The sequence below is a fragment of the Melanotaenia boesemani genome, chromosome 6, assembly GCF_017639745.1.
Source record: "Melanotaenia boesemani isolate fMelBoe1 chromosome 6, fMelBoe1.pri, whole genome shotgun sequence".
Classification (NCBI taxonomy): domain Eukaryota; kingdom Metazoa; phylum Chordata; class Actinopteri; order Atheriniformes; family Melanotaeniidae; genus Melanotaenia; species Melanotaenia boesemani.
In genome coordinates this window covers 19,557,932-19,578,168 of record NC_055687.1, presented here as the reverse complement: position 1 = coordinate 19,578,168, position 20,237 = coordinate 19,557,932, and the positions used below count along the sequence as shown (strand labels likewise).

The 20,237-nt window shown below is 39.6% G+C and overlaps 1 protein-coding gene across 2 annotated transcripts in view; it reads left to right on the top strand.

The window, feature by feature from the left end:
- The window catches only part of galnt1 (UDP-N-acetyl-alpha-D-galactosamine:polypeptide N-acetylgalactosaminyltransferase 1), a 50,927-nt gene extending 32,599 nt beyond the window's left edge, over positions 1-18,328 (top strand). For both annotated transcript variants that reach the window (XM_041988222.1, XM_041988221.1), the window contains exons 5-14: positions 5,892-6,058; positions 6,595-6,722; positions 6,839-6,918; positions 7,243-7,413; positions 9,262-9,379; positions 9,666-9,846; positions 14,460-14,599; positions 14,693-14,791; positions 15,890-16,024; positions 16,211-18,328. In XM_041988222.1, the coding sequence (XP_041844156.1) occupies positions 5,892-6,058; positions 6,595-6,722; positions 6,839-6,918; positions 7,243-7,413; positions 9,262-9,379; positions 9,666-9,846; positions 14,460-14,599; positions 14,693-14,791; positions 15,890-16,024; positions 16,211-16,357 (1,366 nt within the window). In that variant the 3' untranslated portion in view covers positions 16,358-18,328. The remainder of the gene's footprint in view (positions 1-5,891; positions 6,059-6,594; positions 6,723-6,838; positions 6,919-7,242; positions 7,414-9,261; positions 9,380-9,665; positions 9,847-14,459; positions 14,600-14,692; positions 14,792-15,889; positions 16,025-16,210) is intronic.
- The last annotated feature ends 1,909 nt before the right edge of the window (positions 18,329-20,237 follow it).

Sequence of the window (20,237 nt, the reverse complement as noted above, 5' to 3'; positions counted from 1 at the left end):
CATGGAGGAGGACAGTTTGCAATAAGTCAGGGTAGAGGAGATTTATCTCAAAAAATACAATTCTGTTTGAAGTTTAGAAATATATTGATTTCTTAGTGTTTTATCACAATAAGTAAAGTGTATAGAGAGTAATTATAGGAAGCATTTAGATTAGAGAAAATTGTAATCTTACAAAGAAAATATGCAAGTCTTATTAAACTGTGATGAAAGTCAGGGTGTGGTGGCCGTAAAGTTTCCATGGGAACTTAAACTTCCTAAAAAACAGCAAGGATGATATGCTTATTGTATGCAGTATGAGCTAAATGTCATCTTTTGTTATTGTTCTTTAATTAGGATGCAAATAAATCAATTTATCTTAGTGTTACAGGAAATTATACTGAAGGCATGTGTACTGATGAATGTTGGTCATTAATATCTTTTCTGGATGTTCACAAAGCACTAACATCCACAAATCAAGAGGTTCTTGCGTTCCCTCTCAGCAATGTGTTTTAGAAATGTCTGTACAACGCAGTGACAAAGCAGAGGTTTTTAGAGTGTTTTCATGCTGATTAAAGCCAACTCTGGTGTGGAATGTTTGGGCCCGCATGGGAGCTGGGTGAGGATTAAACAAATGGACAGACAACACCTGAAAGCAAGAGTCCAGTGGAAATATGGTGATGGTGGGGTTTGTGGTCTGGAAGCAAACAGACCACACACACACACAATTTTTTAGCAAACTGTTAGCATACTGAATTGTTAAGGTAACAATCTTAATCAATATCAACAAAGAGTGCAAGGATTTTTCTTTTAATAATCTGGTTTAAAAAGCAGTGAATCTGTAGTGTGTTTGCATGTGTTTAATGAGTTCATTAGAAAATGACATAATTATTTTGATAGTAATGCCATTATAGTATTGCTGTGCCAGTTGCTTCTTTTTCACACTGTTTTTAACTGTTTGACATTCTGGTTTGGTCCAAAACTATGATGAAGATCAGTTTAGCTTTAATGATACAGATGATGATGAGTTTACAGGTCTTGGATTATTTTATAAGCCATTGAACCATTGTGGACTGGACAGTGGCGTGGTGGTGAGCACTATAACCTCACAAACAAGAAGGTTACTGGTTCGAGCTTCAACTGGGGGTGCGTGAGCTGGTCTTTTCACGTCCTGTCCCGGGTGTAGCCTGCCTCTTGCCTGGCAATTACTGGGATAAGCTCCAGCCCCCCTGCACTGGAATAAGCGGGTATACAACATAGATTGATTGAGGGGCAGTGCATTCTGTTTTTTCTTTGGTTCATGTCTATTGTGTGAGGGCTGCAAGTGGTTCTCTGGACCTTTCACAGTGGTTCTTAATACATGGCTAAAAATGCTAACAAACTAATGTTATAAAGTTGTTTTTTTTTTTTTTAAAGCAATTTTTCAGTTTTTTTCATGGAATAATTACATTGAATTTCCAACTGAATTTTGCATCCTGGAGATCCAGCACAGGACCAGAGTACTTTAAGCCCTGCATTTTGGACCATTTTCCAGTCTGAATAAACAATAAACTTAAAACCTAGCCAGTGGTTTTATATGGAGACGTCTTGCTTCAGCAGTGGGTGTTTCTAAAGGTCCAGTACATATAATACACATCTCTCAACAGCCCCATGTTTGCCTGTCTTATGAGTCTCCAGTTCTGCTCAAGACTTATGGCCCATTAGTTCACTCTAAAGGTTGTTCTCTCACTGTCCTGTTTGAACAGGAAATACATCTATGTAAGAAAGTTCTGATACTATTTCAGCAGACCTTAAAGGTTACAGCACATTTAACTGTGGTGCATGAAGTTTATTACCTTACAGTTTTATGAAAGCTTGAATGGAATCTAGATTAGATATTCTTTTACTCTATTATAGGTTGTTTAGATCTACTCTTAAAATTGTCTCTAAAATATTAATAAAAGATCTGTCACTAAGTCTAAGAAGTCGGGGACAAAATAGGGATCAAATAACATGACAACAAAGGCTACCCGTCTATTTTTGTTTCACGCACATTTTCAACAAGATTGCAATAACCTTTCTAAAGAGCCATCATTTCTTTGCAAACCGGTTGTGTCCTCTTCAACACAACAATTAAAGACTTACTGAAGTAAACCTTACATGAATAACCTAACACATGTTTATTTGCAGTGTATTTTAAAGGTCTATAAGCAGTATTTTAATGTTATTTAAGTGTGCATTAGAGCTAATTGTCTGTAGGATGGAAACTGACGTGCATCCATCCAGCAGCATGAAAGGTATGTCAAGGTTAGTTCAGGCGAGCTCAGCTCTTCATTTCCCTTTGCCCCCTTTTTGTTTCAATAGAGGAACATACATAGGTCAGTAATGAGGGTTTTCAGTGTGATAGACACAAGACTGACAGGCAGGGCGCACGTGCACACGAGACAGACAGGAAAGAAAAAGGACATTGATCCGTGAAATGGGTTTTAGTTTTTGAGCGGGCGTTGATTACTAGGTGTGTTTTCACTCAGCCTTTCCCTCCGTCTATCTGCTTTTCCAATTAGGAGATAAGACAGAGTCAATATCGAGCAACCAAATGTGCACCTGTGGGTATAAGCATCCTTACATTTGTGTTTATTTTGTGGGGGTTCCACATATGTGGCCATGTTTGTGGATCAGCAGGTTTAGTGAAGCTGTGCAAATGATGGTAAAGAAGTTCGCCACCAGCCGAAATGTTGGAAAGTCCCATTTTATGCAGACACTAAACATTTTATGGAGCAGAGTAGATTGAGTGTGTGTTGTCCTTGTAAATGTAGTTGGGTGGATCTGCAGTATGTGAAAGTATTTTCCATGGCCACACATTTCAGAAAACTTGACATATTTTCCTTTTTTTAGATGCTGACTGCTGTGTTTTTGATCAAATATTTAAGACCGTATATATGTTTTATGTGTGTAATATTGCAAGAGTAATGTTGTGTACTTAGAGCCAATTTGCACACCCATCCTAAATATTCCCACAATCCAATGGCTGGAATAAAAAGAAAAACCTGCAACTCATTACCGTGCTTTGCAGCTGCCAAGTGTTGCTCCACTACCCTTCTTGTTCAGATACACAAGTGCTCATTTTAAAAAAAAAAACTCCATCATGTGACTCAGAAATGTGTCTGTGCTTGTATCCGAAACAAGCCAAATTTCATGTCGTAATGCTGGGAAGTCTGTGTTGTGTTGGAAACATGTAAAGGAGAAATAATGACCTGCCCTGCATGAAGGCAGAAAGACTGAGTCTCTCTCTGTTTTTACAGTGAATCATCTTGCATGCTCATCAGCCATCCCTCCTTTTGGAGACTACGAGCACACGCACAGCACAGACGGAGCATCTCAATGTTACTTAACATGTTCCAGAGGCAGCTGCAGAATAAGTATACTCTGGACCTGCCTCTCCTCTTGTGTTGCTACATTCCCTCTGTTATAAGCAGCAATAGAGGCAGAGGAAGCACTCAGGATGATCAGAAGTAGGGGAGAGAGCTATAAAGATGGAGGAAGGGAGATCATACTCAATTTGGCTGTTGGCAAAATTGAATTTGTCAGGAAGGAAGTCACAGGATGGAATCTGTTTTGTCTTTGGTTGTTGGATTAGCTGCTTACTGAGGTTGGTTTGAAAAAAAAAAACCAACTGATGGACAGTTTTTGTGTCAGAGGGTAGGTATCATTTCAGGCTGAAGTCCTCCTTGACTCATTTTTTATTATTATTATTAAAAACAGATGTTGGTTTAGTTAGTTTATATATTTTTTACTACAGACTTTTTAACAATGGAGTCAAGTTAAAGTGTATAATCCTTTTTGGATGTCTTCCAGAGTCCGTAATGCTGTGTCTTACATTCATTCAGACACAGGTCACATTTATTTTGGAGTGCTGTGAGTTTCTTACAACGTGTCAGGTTCAAATTAGCCTTACAAGTGATGTTGGTGAATAACATCAGTTGAAAATGTTGCTTCTCTTTTAACTTGTGTGATAAAAGCTTCTGACTTCTTATTAGTGAGGGTTTTAATATGAGGATGGTAATGACTGCTGTGCCAAATCTAGAAAACATGTTCCTTCACCTGAGTTTACTGCCTACCCAACCGCTTTCCTGTCTGTGTCCATCTTAATCTGTCTGGATGTAGCTGCAGCACAATAACTCATATAGTTTTACATTATATGGTTGTGGCTAAAAATGCTACGGTGCTGCACCTAATTATTGCAGGAAGATTTATTTATATTTTATGATGCAATCCGTGCAATTTCTTTGAGAAGCTGAGCCAAATTAAGTCCCACTCCTACAGCGTGTGTCCATAAATTAATGTGACTGAATGCAGTTCCTACTTGTGCCACTCTGGAAGGGATCTAACACATTATTAAGTCAGACTATCGGGTGCTCATCCAGACGTGACGCCAACTCATTCAGTTGTGGTCAAACAGAAAAGGAGCATGTCTGAACGGAACTAATGTTTTCTGCCATCTGTTGTGCAAATACTTCTATATTGAATATTTATATTATTTCCAAAGACTTGCTACAGTATGTCTGAAGAAAATGTGGGAATGAAAAGCCTGAATGAAAAAATAAAGTCATGTGCTGTGACTAAGTTGTTTTTAGTAGATTAATGCTGCAGCATAAACAGTGTTATGTTATATCATGCTAGTCTGAAATCTTTTTCTGGTTTAAAATTCTCATTCTCAAAAACCCCACATGCCTTTGTGAAGATACTTCACTTAAATCACATGGAAAATTACAAAAAAAAAGTTTTTTTTTGTTGGAACTTTGTTGGATGTTTTAGCTTTTATACATCTGTGGAAAATTATTTATTTAAAAAGGATAGTGTCCCATTATCCACATTTAAGTTCACACTACATTAATTTAGCTTCCGGTGGCACCTTTCCTTTAAAGTTTATTTCCTTCCTTCATGGCTGTAAATTCAAACAAAAACCACCAGCAGAAGTGATTCAGGAAACTGGGCCTCTTATCAGTAATTAAATAACATACCTTGAGCCTTTTAATGGCAACAATAATAGTCTAATGAATTCCACCAATATCCCAAAATGGAGCTATTTTGATAAACCCATGACCCAATCTTTACTGTGCTCTCATCTGACTGGTGTCAAATTCTAGACATTTTTGTCCTCTTCTTCTCAGGAAGAGAGTTTGATGTGTGTGTGCTCTTCTCTGCTCTGACAACGACTCACACTCTAATTCATTCATTCATTCATGCATTATCTTAACCGCTTAGTCCATTACGGGTCGCGGGTAAGCTGGAGCCCATCCCAACATTTTAGCAGGTGAGAGGCAGGGTACACCCTGGACAGGTCACCAGTCTGTCACAGGGCCAACATAGATATGGACAAACAACCATTCACACACACACACTCACTCCTAGGAAGAATTTAGAATAACCAAAAACCTAATCACACTAATTATTATCACAAATTAACTGTCATCATGCAGACCCACAATCTCTGTGTTGTGTTGCTCTCTTAAATTTGGGAAAATTTGCTTGGTTGCTTCTTCAGAATTGAGCCGTAGTTTTCTTTTATACGAATGTGATTTTTTTTCATCAAGCCAGTAATAGATGATGGTTTAGATTGCTTGATTTCTTGTTGCTTAGCTGATTTTAAAGTCTGAGTAGTTTCGGTTTTCTCTTTTAGTTTCACATGAATGAAAAAGGACATTATATTTCACAGTTACAAAATATCACACACTGTTGACCTGCTTTAGCTGCAGCTCTATGTAGTGCTCTCTTGCAATCATACAGATACTAGCTTGTGAACTCTTTTGTTGCATGTTTTTCTGTTTTCTTTTCTTTGCATCCATATGCAAATCAAAAGTCTGAAGTACCTGTGCATCAGTCCATAGATCAAAGGTTGCTTTGTGGGTTTAGGAATTGTTGTTTTCTCTTTGCAGATGCAAAAACAAGTTATACCCTGATAATCTTCCTCGCACCAGCGTGGTGATTGTATTTCACAATGAAGCTTGGAGCACACTGCTGCGAACCGTCCACACTGTTATTGACCGCTCTCCACACACACTGCTGGAGGAGATTGTCCTGGTGGATGATGCCAGTGAGAGAGGTAAACTCGCACACACACACACACACAGCAGATAATTCCTTCAGTGCCGCTTGTTTGAGGCTTAGCCTATTTTTGAGAGCTACTGTGTGATTTTACTGGATTGTGTGTGTGTGCGTTGTGTTTCTCACAGTTTGTGTGACTATCTGCATTGTTGCCCAATAGCCAGTCAGCATATACAGGACATGTATAAGAACTGTGTGCCACTCCACCCTGTGCTATGCTGTTAATCCCTGTTTGGGAGAGATTAGGTCTTAAATTTGCCAGCTGCAGGGATTACAGTGTTATTACCCCCCCAGTACCCACGGCAAAGCACCAAGCTGGATGCTGTAAGTTAGGGGTGTGTGTTTGTTCAGGGAGAAGGAGAGATGACTGCAGGTAGGAGGGATGTCTACAGGCATGTCAAGGCGCATACAAAGCAGCAGAATCATCAACAAAACCTCACCTTTGATCTCTTTTGCTGCAAAAAAGTAGATGTGTGTGGTTCATGTCTGCATAGGTCTTTATTTCCTATACATGTTTTTATTTATATACGTTAGATTTTCTTAAATGGCCATTGGAGCAGTATGTCAGAAGGTTAGAAGTGCCTGTCAGGGTGGTGAGAATGGAGCAGCGATCTGGACTCATTCGCGCTCGCCTGAAGGGAGCATCCATCTCCACTGGCCAGGTATGTGTGTTGTGTGTGCAAGTGCACTTATGTGACATCCACTACCTTATGACCTGCACACCATCTGGTGTTCAGCACTGCTGGATTTGTCTAATGTTTCCTCTCCATGTTGCTAGGTTATAACCTTTCTGGATGCTCATTGTGAATGCACCACAGGGTGGCTAGAGCCTCTGCTTGCCCGCATCAAACAAGACAAGTAAGACACACGTACACAACACCGTCGAAGCTGCGAGGGCTTACCCTTGTGTTTACCTGAGGCTTGATTACTCATTCTGTTTACTGCTTTACATAAGCCCTGAAACAAGTGAAGAAATTGCTTAAGGTCATGAGGGTGTGATGAGTGATGACTGTGTAAAAGTTACATCTATATTTTTAAAATGTGCTTAGTTGTATAGGTGCCTAACCTTACAGGTGAGCACTTACTGATGCTACCTATTTTTTAACAGGAATCAAATTTTTGCAAATATGTGTTTTGTGTTTTTACATTGATCCATATTGTTTGTGTTTTTGATTGCTTTAGGAAAACAGTAGTGTGCCCCATTATTGATGTCATCAGCGATGATACATTTGAGTACATGGCAGGATCTGACATGACATATGGAGGCTTCAACTGGAAGCTCAACTTCCGCTGGTATCCTGTACCACAGAGAGAGATGGACCGTCGCAAAGGAGACCGCACTCTGCCTGTCAGGTCTGTGATACATTGCACAAACATTAGATTACACAACCCAGTGTTGACTTGTATCTTTCAGCAAGATTTTCAGTTAGTTCCAGGGCTGCTCCAGTGCTGCTAACACCACCGTTTTTCTTGGGTCATGTGGAAAAAGAATTTCCCTGAAAATGCAAAACTTACTGATATTAATAGCATCACCAGACACACATGATCACATACCAGCTCTGTCAACCAGCTGTTTAGAACAATGTGTCCTGTGAGCTTTAACATTATTGAGAGGCATTCCCAGCAGATATGATCAGAGTAGTCATACAATTCAATTTGCCAGACCCTAATCATAAAATGTTGTCAGTACATAACACACTGGCAGAATACAGTAAACCTTCCTCAGAACTTAAAGTCAAGATCTGTTTCTGATGTTTTTTGTGGCTCAGACGTGTGAACAAAAACCAAGCGTTCTGCTTGTCTATCATCTGCTCTTCCTGCTCTTGTTTGTAAGCATTCCTGACAAGGTCACACACATAATATATCTTATATAACACCCTGAACCCCTGTCTTAGGTTGTTTTTTATGGCTCAACTTGACAAAATTTCCTAAGGGTGTCTTAAAAGTGGCATAAAAATAAAAAGGGGTCGTCATGTTAGGGCAGACAAGTGCTTTCCCCTGACAGATTAAAAATACAATAATGAGTTACAAATTAAACAGAATGGATTTATACTGATGTGATTAATATGTATATAAATGCACACACATATATATATATATATATATATATATATATATATATATATACACATATACAAACTTTAGGTCTGTAGCTGTCACATTGCAAAGCGCCTCTAGCCATACTTTGATGGCAAAAGCGAAAACCTCAGTAAATAAACTATAATGAGCTCATCTTAGGTTTGATTTATAATCACACAAAAAATCTGAACTTTCTTTGTCAGAAAAACTACAACAAACAGAAAAGGCCTGAAATGTACTTTGAACACGATCCCAAGTACTTTGTAAACCCTTCAGCAAGAAGATGAGTTAACTAAGAATTACCTCAGGGAAATACTCTAGTTTTTCATTTGTATTATGGATTCTTCGCCTTGTTTACAGTTTTTGTTGCTTTGATGTGGCAGTGTTTGTGTTCGAGTGTTGCGATGAACACTGGACTGTAAACACAGCTTTTAAAAATTTGATAGTCTTTGTTTTGATAAGTAACTTTAAACCAGATCAAAGCATCACTTTTAATTAGAGGGTGTTTGTTTTACTCCAACATGTTTGAATCTTATAAAAACAGTGATTTAATTTTAAGCTGAGGAGTTTAGAGAACTTTGTGTTGACATTAAAATAAAGTAACATGCATTTATTTTACCTACAATAACCTTTTTGTTTCAGTTGTGCAGTTAGTATCTGTAACAACAGCATTTGTGTGTTGTTAAAAAGCTAGTATTTTTTAATACTTACTTCCATGTTGCTTATTATTTCCCATTTATTTCAGGATATTTTTCATCTGTATTTGTATGCAAGGACTTCTGTTTTTGTTAGTGAACTTGGATGTTAAATGAAAGCAAAAACAAGCAGTTGGAAAAATAGGCTGCTCTACAAAGGAGGAAACCATTCTGCGCGGGGGGGTGAAAAGGGGAAGAGAATTGAGGCCATTAAACACTAACATGACAGCAACAGAGAAGTGAACAGCAAAATAAAAAAACATCAAGGTGAAAAGAAAAAAAGAAAAAACAGGAAGACAGCAAGAAAAGAGGTGACATATAAAACTCTGATGGTATCTGTGGATACGCAGCGACCTTTAGGAAACAGGCCGCTGATGATATAAGTGACACTAACCAGCTTCCCCTCTTAATTTACTTGTCTCTCTAGGACTCCCACCATGGCGGGAGGCTTGTTTTCCATAGACAGAGATTATTTTCAAAAGATCGGCACTTATGACGCAGGCATGGACATCTGGGGTGGAGAGAACCTGGAAATCTCTTTCAGAGTGAGTGAACACAGCCAGTTGGCATGACTGGATTCTTCCATACACTGGCAGGCATTCAAGAGTGCCTGTTAGGTTCCCAAACACACAACACACACTGTTACACTTTGTGGTTGACTAAATTGTTGACTTGCCTAATACTTTGTCAGGCGTCATCCTGACTGGCTCTCAATCAAACTTATTTAGACTGTCACAACACAGACCGGAGCAGTCTGCGTCAGCCATCTCACTGACCAGGCCAAACACTCACTTCTATTCTTCAAGTGTTGACGAGGCGTGTTCTTCACAGATCTGGCAGTGTGGAGGGACTCTAGAAATCGTGACATGTTCGCATGTGGGTCACGTGTTCAGAAAAGCCACGCCATACACCTTTCCCGGAGGAACGGGGCAGATCATCAACAAAAACAACCGACGCCTGGCAGAAGTCTGGATGGATGAATTTAAAAACTTTTTCTATATCATCTCTCCTGGTAAGTTGGACTTTGTATGTGCGTGTACTCATTCAGGAGAGGGTTTTAGAGTGTGTCGGTGTGTGTGTGTGTGTTCATACCAGTTAATGGATGCTGTGTAGCGTGAAATTACTCCCCACCCCCTGTCCTGCACCTCTGGACTACCACTGCAATGTCACACTGTCACCAAGTTAATGATAGATCACACCTGCAACAGAGATTACCCTCCACACATGAGCACATACATGTAAATCTGCATGAGCACAAACACACGCAGGGAAAAAAGACGACCCGAACTAAAGCATAACCACTTAAACCAGGGCTACTCACTTACATATGCAGCTGGGACAGATTTTCAGACCAAGATATTTAACAAAGCCAGAAACTGTCTTTGGCCACTAAGTAGCAGGTAAAAGCAAACACTTTTTTATGGCAGATGTCACACTTCTTTTAATTTTCTTGTCATTTATTACAGCATACAGTCTTTCACTGTTTCAGAGTCTTTAAATGGCCTTTTCTCTGCCAGTATCCAGTGAAGTAATGCTGCTGTAGCTCTCCTATGCTGTAGTGTAAACAAGTTAAAGTACAGAGATGTGAACACAAGTTCAATTTTGATACTCACTTAAATTTTTACTTGTTTTTAAAAGTTAAAATTCTGGTTATTTAATCTATTTTAATACAGGTTGCTTGCCAACAGGGTAATAAAAAAAGGTAGAATAATTCACTCAAGATCAAATTTTTGTTTTCAAATACTTGATTTTAATTTTTGTTATTATTTTTTATTTATTTTTTAAGTCTCTCAGCCTGTAAAGAGATAATGGCTGAAGAAGAATATCTTTCTTGATCTGTCTTATTCCACCTGTATGATTGTCATGAGATGAGACAGCTCGGTGCTGCCTCATCTCTGTTTTCTGCCCTGTATTTGATTGGGAAATATGCAAATATAGTGATTTTATTTAAGATAATGTTAAAGATTGTTGGAGTCATACAGAAAATATATTTATAACACAGATCATTGATCCATCCATCCATCCATCCATTATCTTGACCGCTTATTCCATTTCGGGTCGCGGGTGAGCTGGAGCCTATCCCAGCATTTTAACAGGTGAGAGGCAGGGTACACCCTGGACAGGTCACCAGTCTGTCGCAGGGCCAACACAGATAGAGACAAACAACCATTCACACACACACTCACTCCTACGGAGAATTTAGAGTGTCCAATTAACCTAACATGCATGTCTTTGGACGGTGGGAGGAAGCCGGAGAACCCGGAGAGAACCCACGCATACACGGGGAGAACATGCAAACTCCACACAGAAAGGCCACCACCCTCAAGGTTCGAACCTCCCCCCAGCCGAGATTCGAACCGGCGACCTTCTTGCTGTGAGGCTGCGGTGCTAACCACCATACCACCGTGCAGCCCAGATCATTGATCATTTATTAAAATTAAAATATATGATAATTATTACTTTTTAATTGTGCTTTGCCTCACCTGCCTCCCGTGACCACACGTCACTGTTTGAATGTGATGGTAAAATAAACATTTGTCAGTCCAAGCCGGGTTAAATCTTCAGTTTTGGTGTCAAATTTAAATTTTTGGGCGGAGAAAAAAAACATTTGCCTCATGCAAATACTACTATCACTACCTTGATGCACAAAAAGATGTTGCATTATTGGTTTAATATCACTAGGCTAAAGAGTGTTGCATTCATGGTTCACACTTCAATTGGAATTACCTAAATTAGTGTATATTTATTTTTTGGACTGAACCATAGGCTGGGCTACATGGAAGCTGGTTCTGGGCTGCATGTGGCCCGCGGGCTGCCGTTTGAAGAGGTCTGCCACTAACAGATAAGAAGCATCTCTCGGACCTCTGGAGTAACTAAGTTATTAACTGATTCTCTTGTTCAGCTGCTGCAGATTGCTGACCGACAGTATTGTCTGTTAGACCAGGTTTTTTAATAATTATTCTAATATTGATTTGGCATATTCTGCCGTGGCTGCATCTGTATTAAATAGAAGTTAGATAGAAGTTATATTTGGAAAATAAACAATGGAAAAAAATATATTTATTAGTTTTAATACATAAACATCTAAGATGAAGTCCCTCTAGCATTAACGCTGAAAGAGGTGCATAGTAACGCTAAAAGGAGAAGCTTCCCAACAAACCTGGAGCTCTTTCTCAGCGTTCAGTTGAACAAGAGCAGGAGAATGTAAACTCTAAACAAACAAAACAAACTGGATCAATATCTAAGTGCCAGGAGGTTGTTGCAACGAATGACAATGAGCCCAACAATCCGATCCTTTACCGTGCAGAAGCTCTGCACATATAAATGACCTGAAGCACCTCTCCAGTCTTTTTTTTTTTTTTTTTTTTTCCTGCAACCAGATATTCCATTTTAGAGTTTGTTTCCCTTTCCTCGCTCTTCCACGCTGGATGCCACCATCTCATCTGCAACTTCCTCCATTTTTTATGTAAGAAATGGCATGTCTAGAACCCTAAAAAACAGAGTAAACAATTTGTCAGGCAGAAGTGATAAATGAAAATGGTTTGACATTACACAGCAAAAATGTTGTTGCATGATATGATTAGATTTATTGTCCTTACTTAACATCACATGTCTGAGAGTATTGTGACTCTTGCACATACACAAATTGCAGTGTTGACATTAAAACAATGTCAGCAGCCCTGTGATAATATATTAGAGTTAAGCTGACTGGTCAGACACTGTTGGTATTTGTATTTTTATTGTGACATATTTACATAGTTTCTCTATTACATAGTCCAGTTATTGTATAACATGGGCTTGTTGTGTCATAAGATCATTATTACATATTATATTGGCAAAAAGACTTCTGCTGTTTTCCATTAATGTGGCATGTGAAGCTGACTGATGAAAAGGCTGCTCATGTCTAAATGAGCACTCTTCTCACTTGGATAATTCTATAGGAGACTTAAATCAAGATGCCGAAAGAACAAGATCGCTAGTACAAGCGGCCGAAATGAGTTTTCTCCGCAGGGTGGCCGGGCTCTCCCTTAGAGATAGGGTGAGAAGCTTGGTGATCCGGGAGGGGCTCAGAGTAGAGCCGCTGCTCCTCCACATCGAGAGGAGGAGGAGCTGGTTAGGATGCCTCCTGGACGCCTCCCTGGTGGGGTGTTCCGGGCACATCCCACCGGAAAGAGGCCCCGGGGAAGACCCAGGACATGCTGGACGGACTACATCTCTCGGCTGGCCCGGGAACGCCTCGGGATCCCTCCGGATGAGCTGGTGAATGTGGCCGGGGAGAGGGAAGTCGGGGTTTCCCTGCTTAGGCAGCTGCCCCCTCGACCCGACTCCGGATAAGTGGAAGAAAATGGATGGATGGATGGATGGATGGATGGACTGACTGATGCTATAATAAATGGCACCAGCCTGAACTGCATGCAGTCACATTATGATTGCAACACCTTGGCATTAATTTTGTTTAATGTTTTCCAATGAAATCCTACAGATTAAATTATTAAACTTCCATACTTCCTTGTTTTCTTTGCAGTAAGGAGCTGCTAAGCTTGAGTGTTTTTCAAGGAATAGGAACAAAACTATGCTAAAGATTTTCTTCTGTAGCATCATCTATGTGGTCGTTAGTGAATATGCAGTAAAACCTTTGCGAATAAGAAGCCAATTGGTCCTTTTTCATCACTGCTGGTCAACAGACAAGCATGTTAAAAAGTGATATTTTGGAGCACTTGTACATTTTACAGAGCAGCAGGTTACTTGTCAGGCTAATATGAATTGTCATGGCAACATGAAATGTTGTAGAAAGAAAATTGTCAAATCCTCTCTTATTTTCATTTGTGTTAAAGAAAAACATGAATGTAGGAGTGAATAATATAAGAATGTCTGAATTCGTTTTGAATCCTGTCTCTTCTCTGAGCTCTCTCCATCCAGTAAAAGTCGGTCCAATGTTGACTGATCTTATCTCTTTCTCTCTTTTTTCTCCTCCCTTCCCCTGATAATGCCCTCTTGGCATTTCTTTGTTGAATCAGTCATGGCCCAAAAAAGCCAGTGTGTTGATATCCAGTTGTTGGCATGCGATGCAATGCCATAAAACAAAATGCTGTCACATGATGCTCCAGGCTGGAAAACAAATGTATGAAGTGTGGTTTCTCAGTTTCTTGGGGCACTACAGGACAGTGACCAGAAATGTCAATAATCAGTTAGTTGTTTTAAAGTTGGAAGGTTGTGTAATGCTGATTTAAAATTAATTTAATGCACTTTCATTTGTAATGGCTTTTTAAAATCGAACATCTGTGGTAGATTGTAGTTCCAGACCACTTTATAAATGTGGACATGTGATAAAACATTAGGACAGAACCAGAAAGGGAACAATAGATCAAAAGGTTTCTCTTTATTCTAACATCCGCAAAGCAATACATTACCCTTCTGCAGAGTGTTTACATCATGTAAAAACAGAGTTTTTAGTTTATGGGTTTTGGATTACAGAGATCTCAAATTCTCAAATGTGTGGTCTTATTTAAATTACCCATGACACCCTGTAAATGAAACCTATACGGAAAATGAAACTAGCTGCTTTTCAATAAGCACAAGGCTGTGTGGGCACGGTGTGTCATGTAAATATCTGTGTGTGTCCAGGTGTGACCAAAGTGGACTATGGTGACATCACGTCTCGCAGTGCTCTAAGACAAAAGCTGCAATGTAAACCCTTCAGCTGGTATTTGGAGAACGTCTACCCTGACTCCCAGATCCCGAGGCACTATTACTCCCTGGGAGAGGTACACTCACTCACACTCAAAAGCACAAGCATCGCATAGTCTGCTGTCATTTATTGCATGTTGCTCACGGGGATGGTTCTGGATTTGGCTCAGATTCGAAACGTGGAGACTAACCAGTGCCTGGACAACATGGCCCGAAAAGAAAATGAGAAAGTTGGAATTTTCAACTGCCACGGCATGGGAGGCAACCAGGTGACTAAAGATGAAACACAGAAAAGCCACAGTTAGATAATGTGTGACTGGATAACATTTTAATAAAAGTCATGTTATTCCTATTATTTCTAATGCTTTAATGCTGTTATTATTAAATACATTTTAGTAGCAGTCATAAAAGAGGGCTGGATAAGATTTAGTTTAAAGGGGGTCATAATATAGTTTTTTTTTTTTCCCTTCATTGAGTTTATTATTATTTATTGTTATTACTGTAGCTGCTTGGGTTTGTAAAAGGTGTGAAAAGTTAGAGCAGAAGGAGTTATTCTTTCTCAGAAAAACAATGAGCATCTTCAACCACATTATCTAGTTGCGTTCTATAGAGATGTTAATTGTGTTTTAACACTTAATACTAGACTGTTAAATGTTAACACATTTAAGTCTAGTCATTCTAAACTTCAATGTGTTAACGTTTAACATCCACACATGCTCCATGATTCCTCAACAGTAGGTCTACACAGATGAACACACTAGCAAATACAGAGTAACCAAACAAAAACAACAACCCCAAAAACAAAACAAACAAAAAGCACAAGTTTGTTTATTATTACAGTTTAATTTGTCAATAAAGTTGATCTCATTCACTTATTTTCCTGTCATGTGGCTAGATGCATCACATTGTGACTGAACAGAAGCCCTTAAAACTGGGTGCCAATTTAAGGCATTTCCAGATGGTTGTTTTTGCTAATAAAATCTTAATTCTATAGCTGCAGCATCATCTGACAAAATCACCATTTATGTAACTTAAAGGCAGCATCTGTGCAGCGAATTTGGCTACACATGCATGTTTTATGAGCTCCCACAGAGAAAGTTAAAAGCAGAATAATGTTTTGAACATTTTGTAACATAGTTCCCAGCTTCATGGTGTTTAAATCAATTCAGATCAGTGACTCGTCTCCCCTCCCATGCATGTTTATTAGGATGTTGACAGCAGTTTGTTGATCAAGCTCTCCTCCTTCAGTAACATCCCTATGAAACATCTGTGTGTGACCTATTGATGAAGATCCCCTAAAAACAAAGTTCTGGATTTGTAAATGAGCATCACATGGACTCTTTAGTAATTGCTGTGTGCTTGTGTAGGTTTTCTCCTACACAGCCAACAAGGAGATCCGGACAGATGACTTGTGTCTAGACGTGTCCAAACTAAACGGGCCCGTCATGATGCTCAAGTGCCATCACCTTAAAGGCAACCAGCTCTGGGAGTACGATCCGGTGGTGAGTGGCAGAAATTCTATTGACACATTATCCAAACCAACCACAGCACACTGAACTGTGAGCCCAAACAAAACCTACACCGCTAGTTTAAATAAAAATGTATTAATATTCCTACAAATATAAATCTATCTCTTTAAATCCTGATTTGCAACCCTCTCATATACACTTTGTATCCCTGCTGTGCAGAAGCTGACTCTGGTCCACGTCAACAGTAACCAGTGCCTGGACAAGGCCAGCGAGGAGGACAGCCAGGTGCCCAGCGTCAGAGACTGCACACACACACGCTCACAACAGTGGCTGCTCCGCAATGTCACACTACCAGAGGTCTTCTGACCACACTCTACACACTCACAAGCGCACACACTCACACACGCAGCGGCCCATCGTGAACAATCAGAGAACCGGACATGTTCATTTAACTTGGGCGCCAAGAAAAAAGTGACTTCCCGTGTGGGGATTCGGGAGGAGAGGAGGATGGATGAGACGGTACTACCTCTGCCCGAGATCAGAGGGAGGAGTTTGTTTGAGCCTCCTCAGAGCAAACAGAGAGGAAAGACTCCTTCTGAGAGACGGTGGCTGTTGTTTCACATTTGTTTTGTTTTGTTTTTTTTAAAAGAGATATTAACCACAGAGAGTGACTGACTCCTGTGCGTGAATACAAGACTGGTCGGTGGAGTCGAGGTTCTGCACTCACAGCTTCCCTGGACAAAGCAGTCCACCCCTCAGCTCATCACTTAACGTTTACTGACTGCCTCTGATCAGAGTGTGTGTGCACTTAATTGGGTGAGTGGGTGTGTGCTTACTCTTGAGATGAATGTACGCTTTAAGAAGGGGGCTGAATTCCATGTTTAGTTCTTTTTTATTTAATTTTTTTTTTTTTTTTTTGTAAAGATTTTAAAAATGAACTATGAAGAAGGATGCATGTTTAAGTGAGCGCATGTGTGAATGTGTGTGTGTGTCAGTCAGAGCCCCTCCTACATTTTTGGAACAGTGTATGTCTCCCTCTGGTGTTGCCCCTCGGCATCTCATCTTACAGACTGAAGCCTCTCAGCTGAGGAATCTCCAAGAGACGCCACATAAAAAAACAACCAAGAAGACTAAACAGTCCTGATGCTGCCGTCAGCAGAGACCTAGAGATAGAGAAATATGATGTTTGTGATATCTTGAAATTTCTATGTCCAGTTTTTACATGGCTCGTCTGTTACTACTGTTTGAGTAACCTTAGTTTGTTTGTCTCTGTTGTCCTTAGAAATGTTTAACATAGAGCCAACACACACACATGCACACACAGACGCTACATGCATATGTAACTGATGTTCACTGCCTACTGTAGTGTTCAACTCTGATGAGCACTACATAGTCACACACATGCTGAATACATGTAGGATAAAAGATAAGGTCATTCATTTTCTCATATCGTCTTCTCAATTACCTCTAAAAAAAATACAAAAGAACACTCCAAGGGCTTTTTTACTCCAGTGGAGTGTGTGGATGTTTTCATCTATGAGTATGTGTATCCTCACTCCTGATCCCAGATCAGCAGCTGTTTACTAAAGCAAACAGTGCACGGATTCTTTGCTTATAAACAATAAAGAGCTAGTAGGTGGAGGATGAGCTTATCCCTGCTTCCTCCTCTGAACAAGGAAGAAAACGCTGTTATTTTCCAAATAAGTCTGCACTCTCCTGTTGACATATCAGCTGCAGGAAAGCGGTTGTTAGGATATCAAAGCGACATTGCTGAGGTGTTTCAGGAGAATTGATTCTAATCAGAATAACCGTAGCGATACAGGGGGACTCAGAGGGTCGAACTGTGGATTACAGAGCACAGAAGCAGCAGATGGCATATCTCAACTCATATCTACATATCTCACTTTTGCAAGCTCACTTTCAGTATTTCTACATTCATATCCCACAGAGAGAGACAGTGTCATTCTCATTTCAATCATCATGCTTCCTTTACTCTGTTGTGTTTTGCGTCACTCCTGCCGCTGCCACACGGGGCACAAAAGGTGGTTTCATTAAGGTTTGAAACATTTTGGCTTCCTTCAGTTGGGGAAGCGTTTACACATATGGGCCACGAAGAGGGCTCATCTTTGTTGTGGACAAGGCAGCGAGAGGAGGCCGCCAAGTGGCTTTTCATGTCTGACTGAGTTGACTGGTGAAGATGTTTTTGATTGCGAGACAGGGGGAGTGTGTCGACTGTTCTGATGTTGGAGGCCGAGGGTTTGAAAGTAACTTACATGTCCAGGCTTCCACACTGAGCTGATCCAAATGTAGGAAAATAAAGTGAAAAGGTTTACAGAATAAACTGGAGTAGCATGTTTATTTCTGCCTCTTTGCTTCCACACTGACACACCTCAGATCAGACATCTTCTCTGTGACAGTATACCAAGTGTTGCAGGAATCTTTGAGACTCGGGAAGTATCAGGTGTATTTATCAGCCTTTCAACTGTATTTTAGATTAACAAGGTCATCTTTTGTTTCCCCAAATCTTTTAATCTGAGATGTCCAGCTTAATTTATTTTCTGATATTGACAAATGTGTATCAATGATTTTATGTGAAGATGAGCAAACTTCCTGATGCTAAAACAAGCAGCTTTCTAATATTAAACCTATTTTAGGTCTCTTATCAGGTACTATCAGGTAATACTTTGAGACTTTGAAGACCTAAATCGTAAAAGGAAAAACTTCTTCACTGAGATACCCTAAAGAAGGAAGCTCGATCAATGAATTATTATTCAAGTTTGATTTTAACAAATTCCAGGAAGTGAACATTTACCAGCTATTTCTTTTTTTGGTTGTGTGTATGATGTCCTGACTCCTTTAAGAATTGTGTTTGCACCTGAATTGGTTGTACTGTAACTTGGAAACCGCATGGTCACAGGGTGTGAACGCTGCTGCATGAAGCGCTCGTGTGTTGTGAAGATAAATCTCTCCTATCGCTGCTGCAGCAGAGACGACTCTGCGCTGAAACAAGATAAGTCTTGTGGGACTGTTCTCTATCCTATTAATAAACATGACAGTCTAGTGTGAAGGTAACAGAGTCAGGCTGCAGACTGAGGAAGTGTTTAGTCCAGAGTGGATTATTCAAACGTCTATTCTTGATCTACTGAATTATTCATTTATGAGGATTAGGTCCAACGAGAGTCATCAAGAAGACATATTAGACAGCATCATTTTGCATATACATGCAAAAGATGTCGATGCCACCGCATTTATTTTCTGAAAGCATATGTTCGCAGTCATTTCCAATGACACTCTTCAGCAAGGCCAAAAAGAATCTCACATAGCTGCTGTGACATTTAAAAGCGAACATGTGAATCGCTGAGCTGGCCAGGAAACCAAAGGACTTAGGTAGCACGGTGTAAATCTTCAGTGTGAACTGGATCCCATTTTACATTCAATATTTATCACTCTGTACAGCCAAGAAATGTCTTGAAGGAGATCTTGTTCTGTTTCTCGGTGCACATGAAACAAATGATTCTGTTGCTGTAATTTTGAGCTGTACCAGTTCAGGAAGACTTCAGAAGAAACATGTCAAGTGTTTGATGTGAAGAAATGGATCAAAGCCAAATCGGACGACGGCCCAGAGGGAAAAATCTAACACAGAATACTGACGTGTGTTGAAAGCAACAGAGTGAATTTATTAAGTTAGAAGTGTGTCAGTCTAATTTATCTGACATCCTCTTTCATTCTTGATGTGTGATACAGCTTCTTTTTAGATAAAGGAATGGTAAATACACTCTACAAGTGCTTACCATTGTTACTATGTTTAGATCATTAATGCTGATGCAATTCAACATATAAGGTATTCATATGTTTGGAAACACTCCAGTGACAGTGGTAAATCTAAACACAAGTACATAAAAATTTAAATGAAAATAAATCCAAGAAATTAAACATTTTTTCATCTAAACTGTGATTTTGTGACATTTTAAAATAGATTTGTGAATTTGTAGGGAATAAGTGTTAAATATCTCTTACTACCGTTGCTTTAGTAGAGGATCTGTGTCAAAGTTGATCCTTTTCAGATGAAGTTGGCTTCATCTGATGAAGTTGTACCGTACAATATGAAGGTCGAAATTTGTGAGAATAAGATGAAAAGAATAACTGATATATTGTTTCTTTTTGAACATGAATAAAACATTTTTACAAAGGTTTCATGTTTAACAAGCTGTTAGGTTCACCACCGGCAGCTTTTACAAGCCACAGC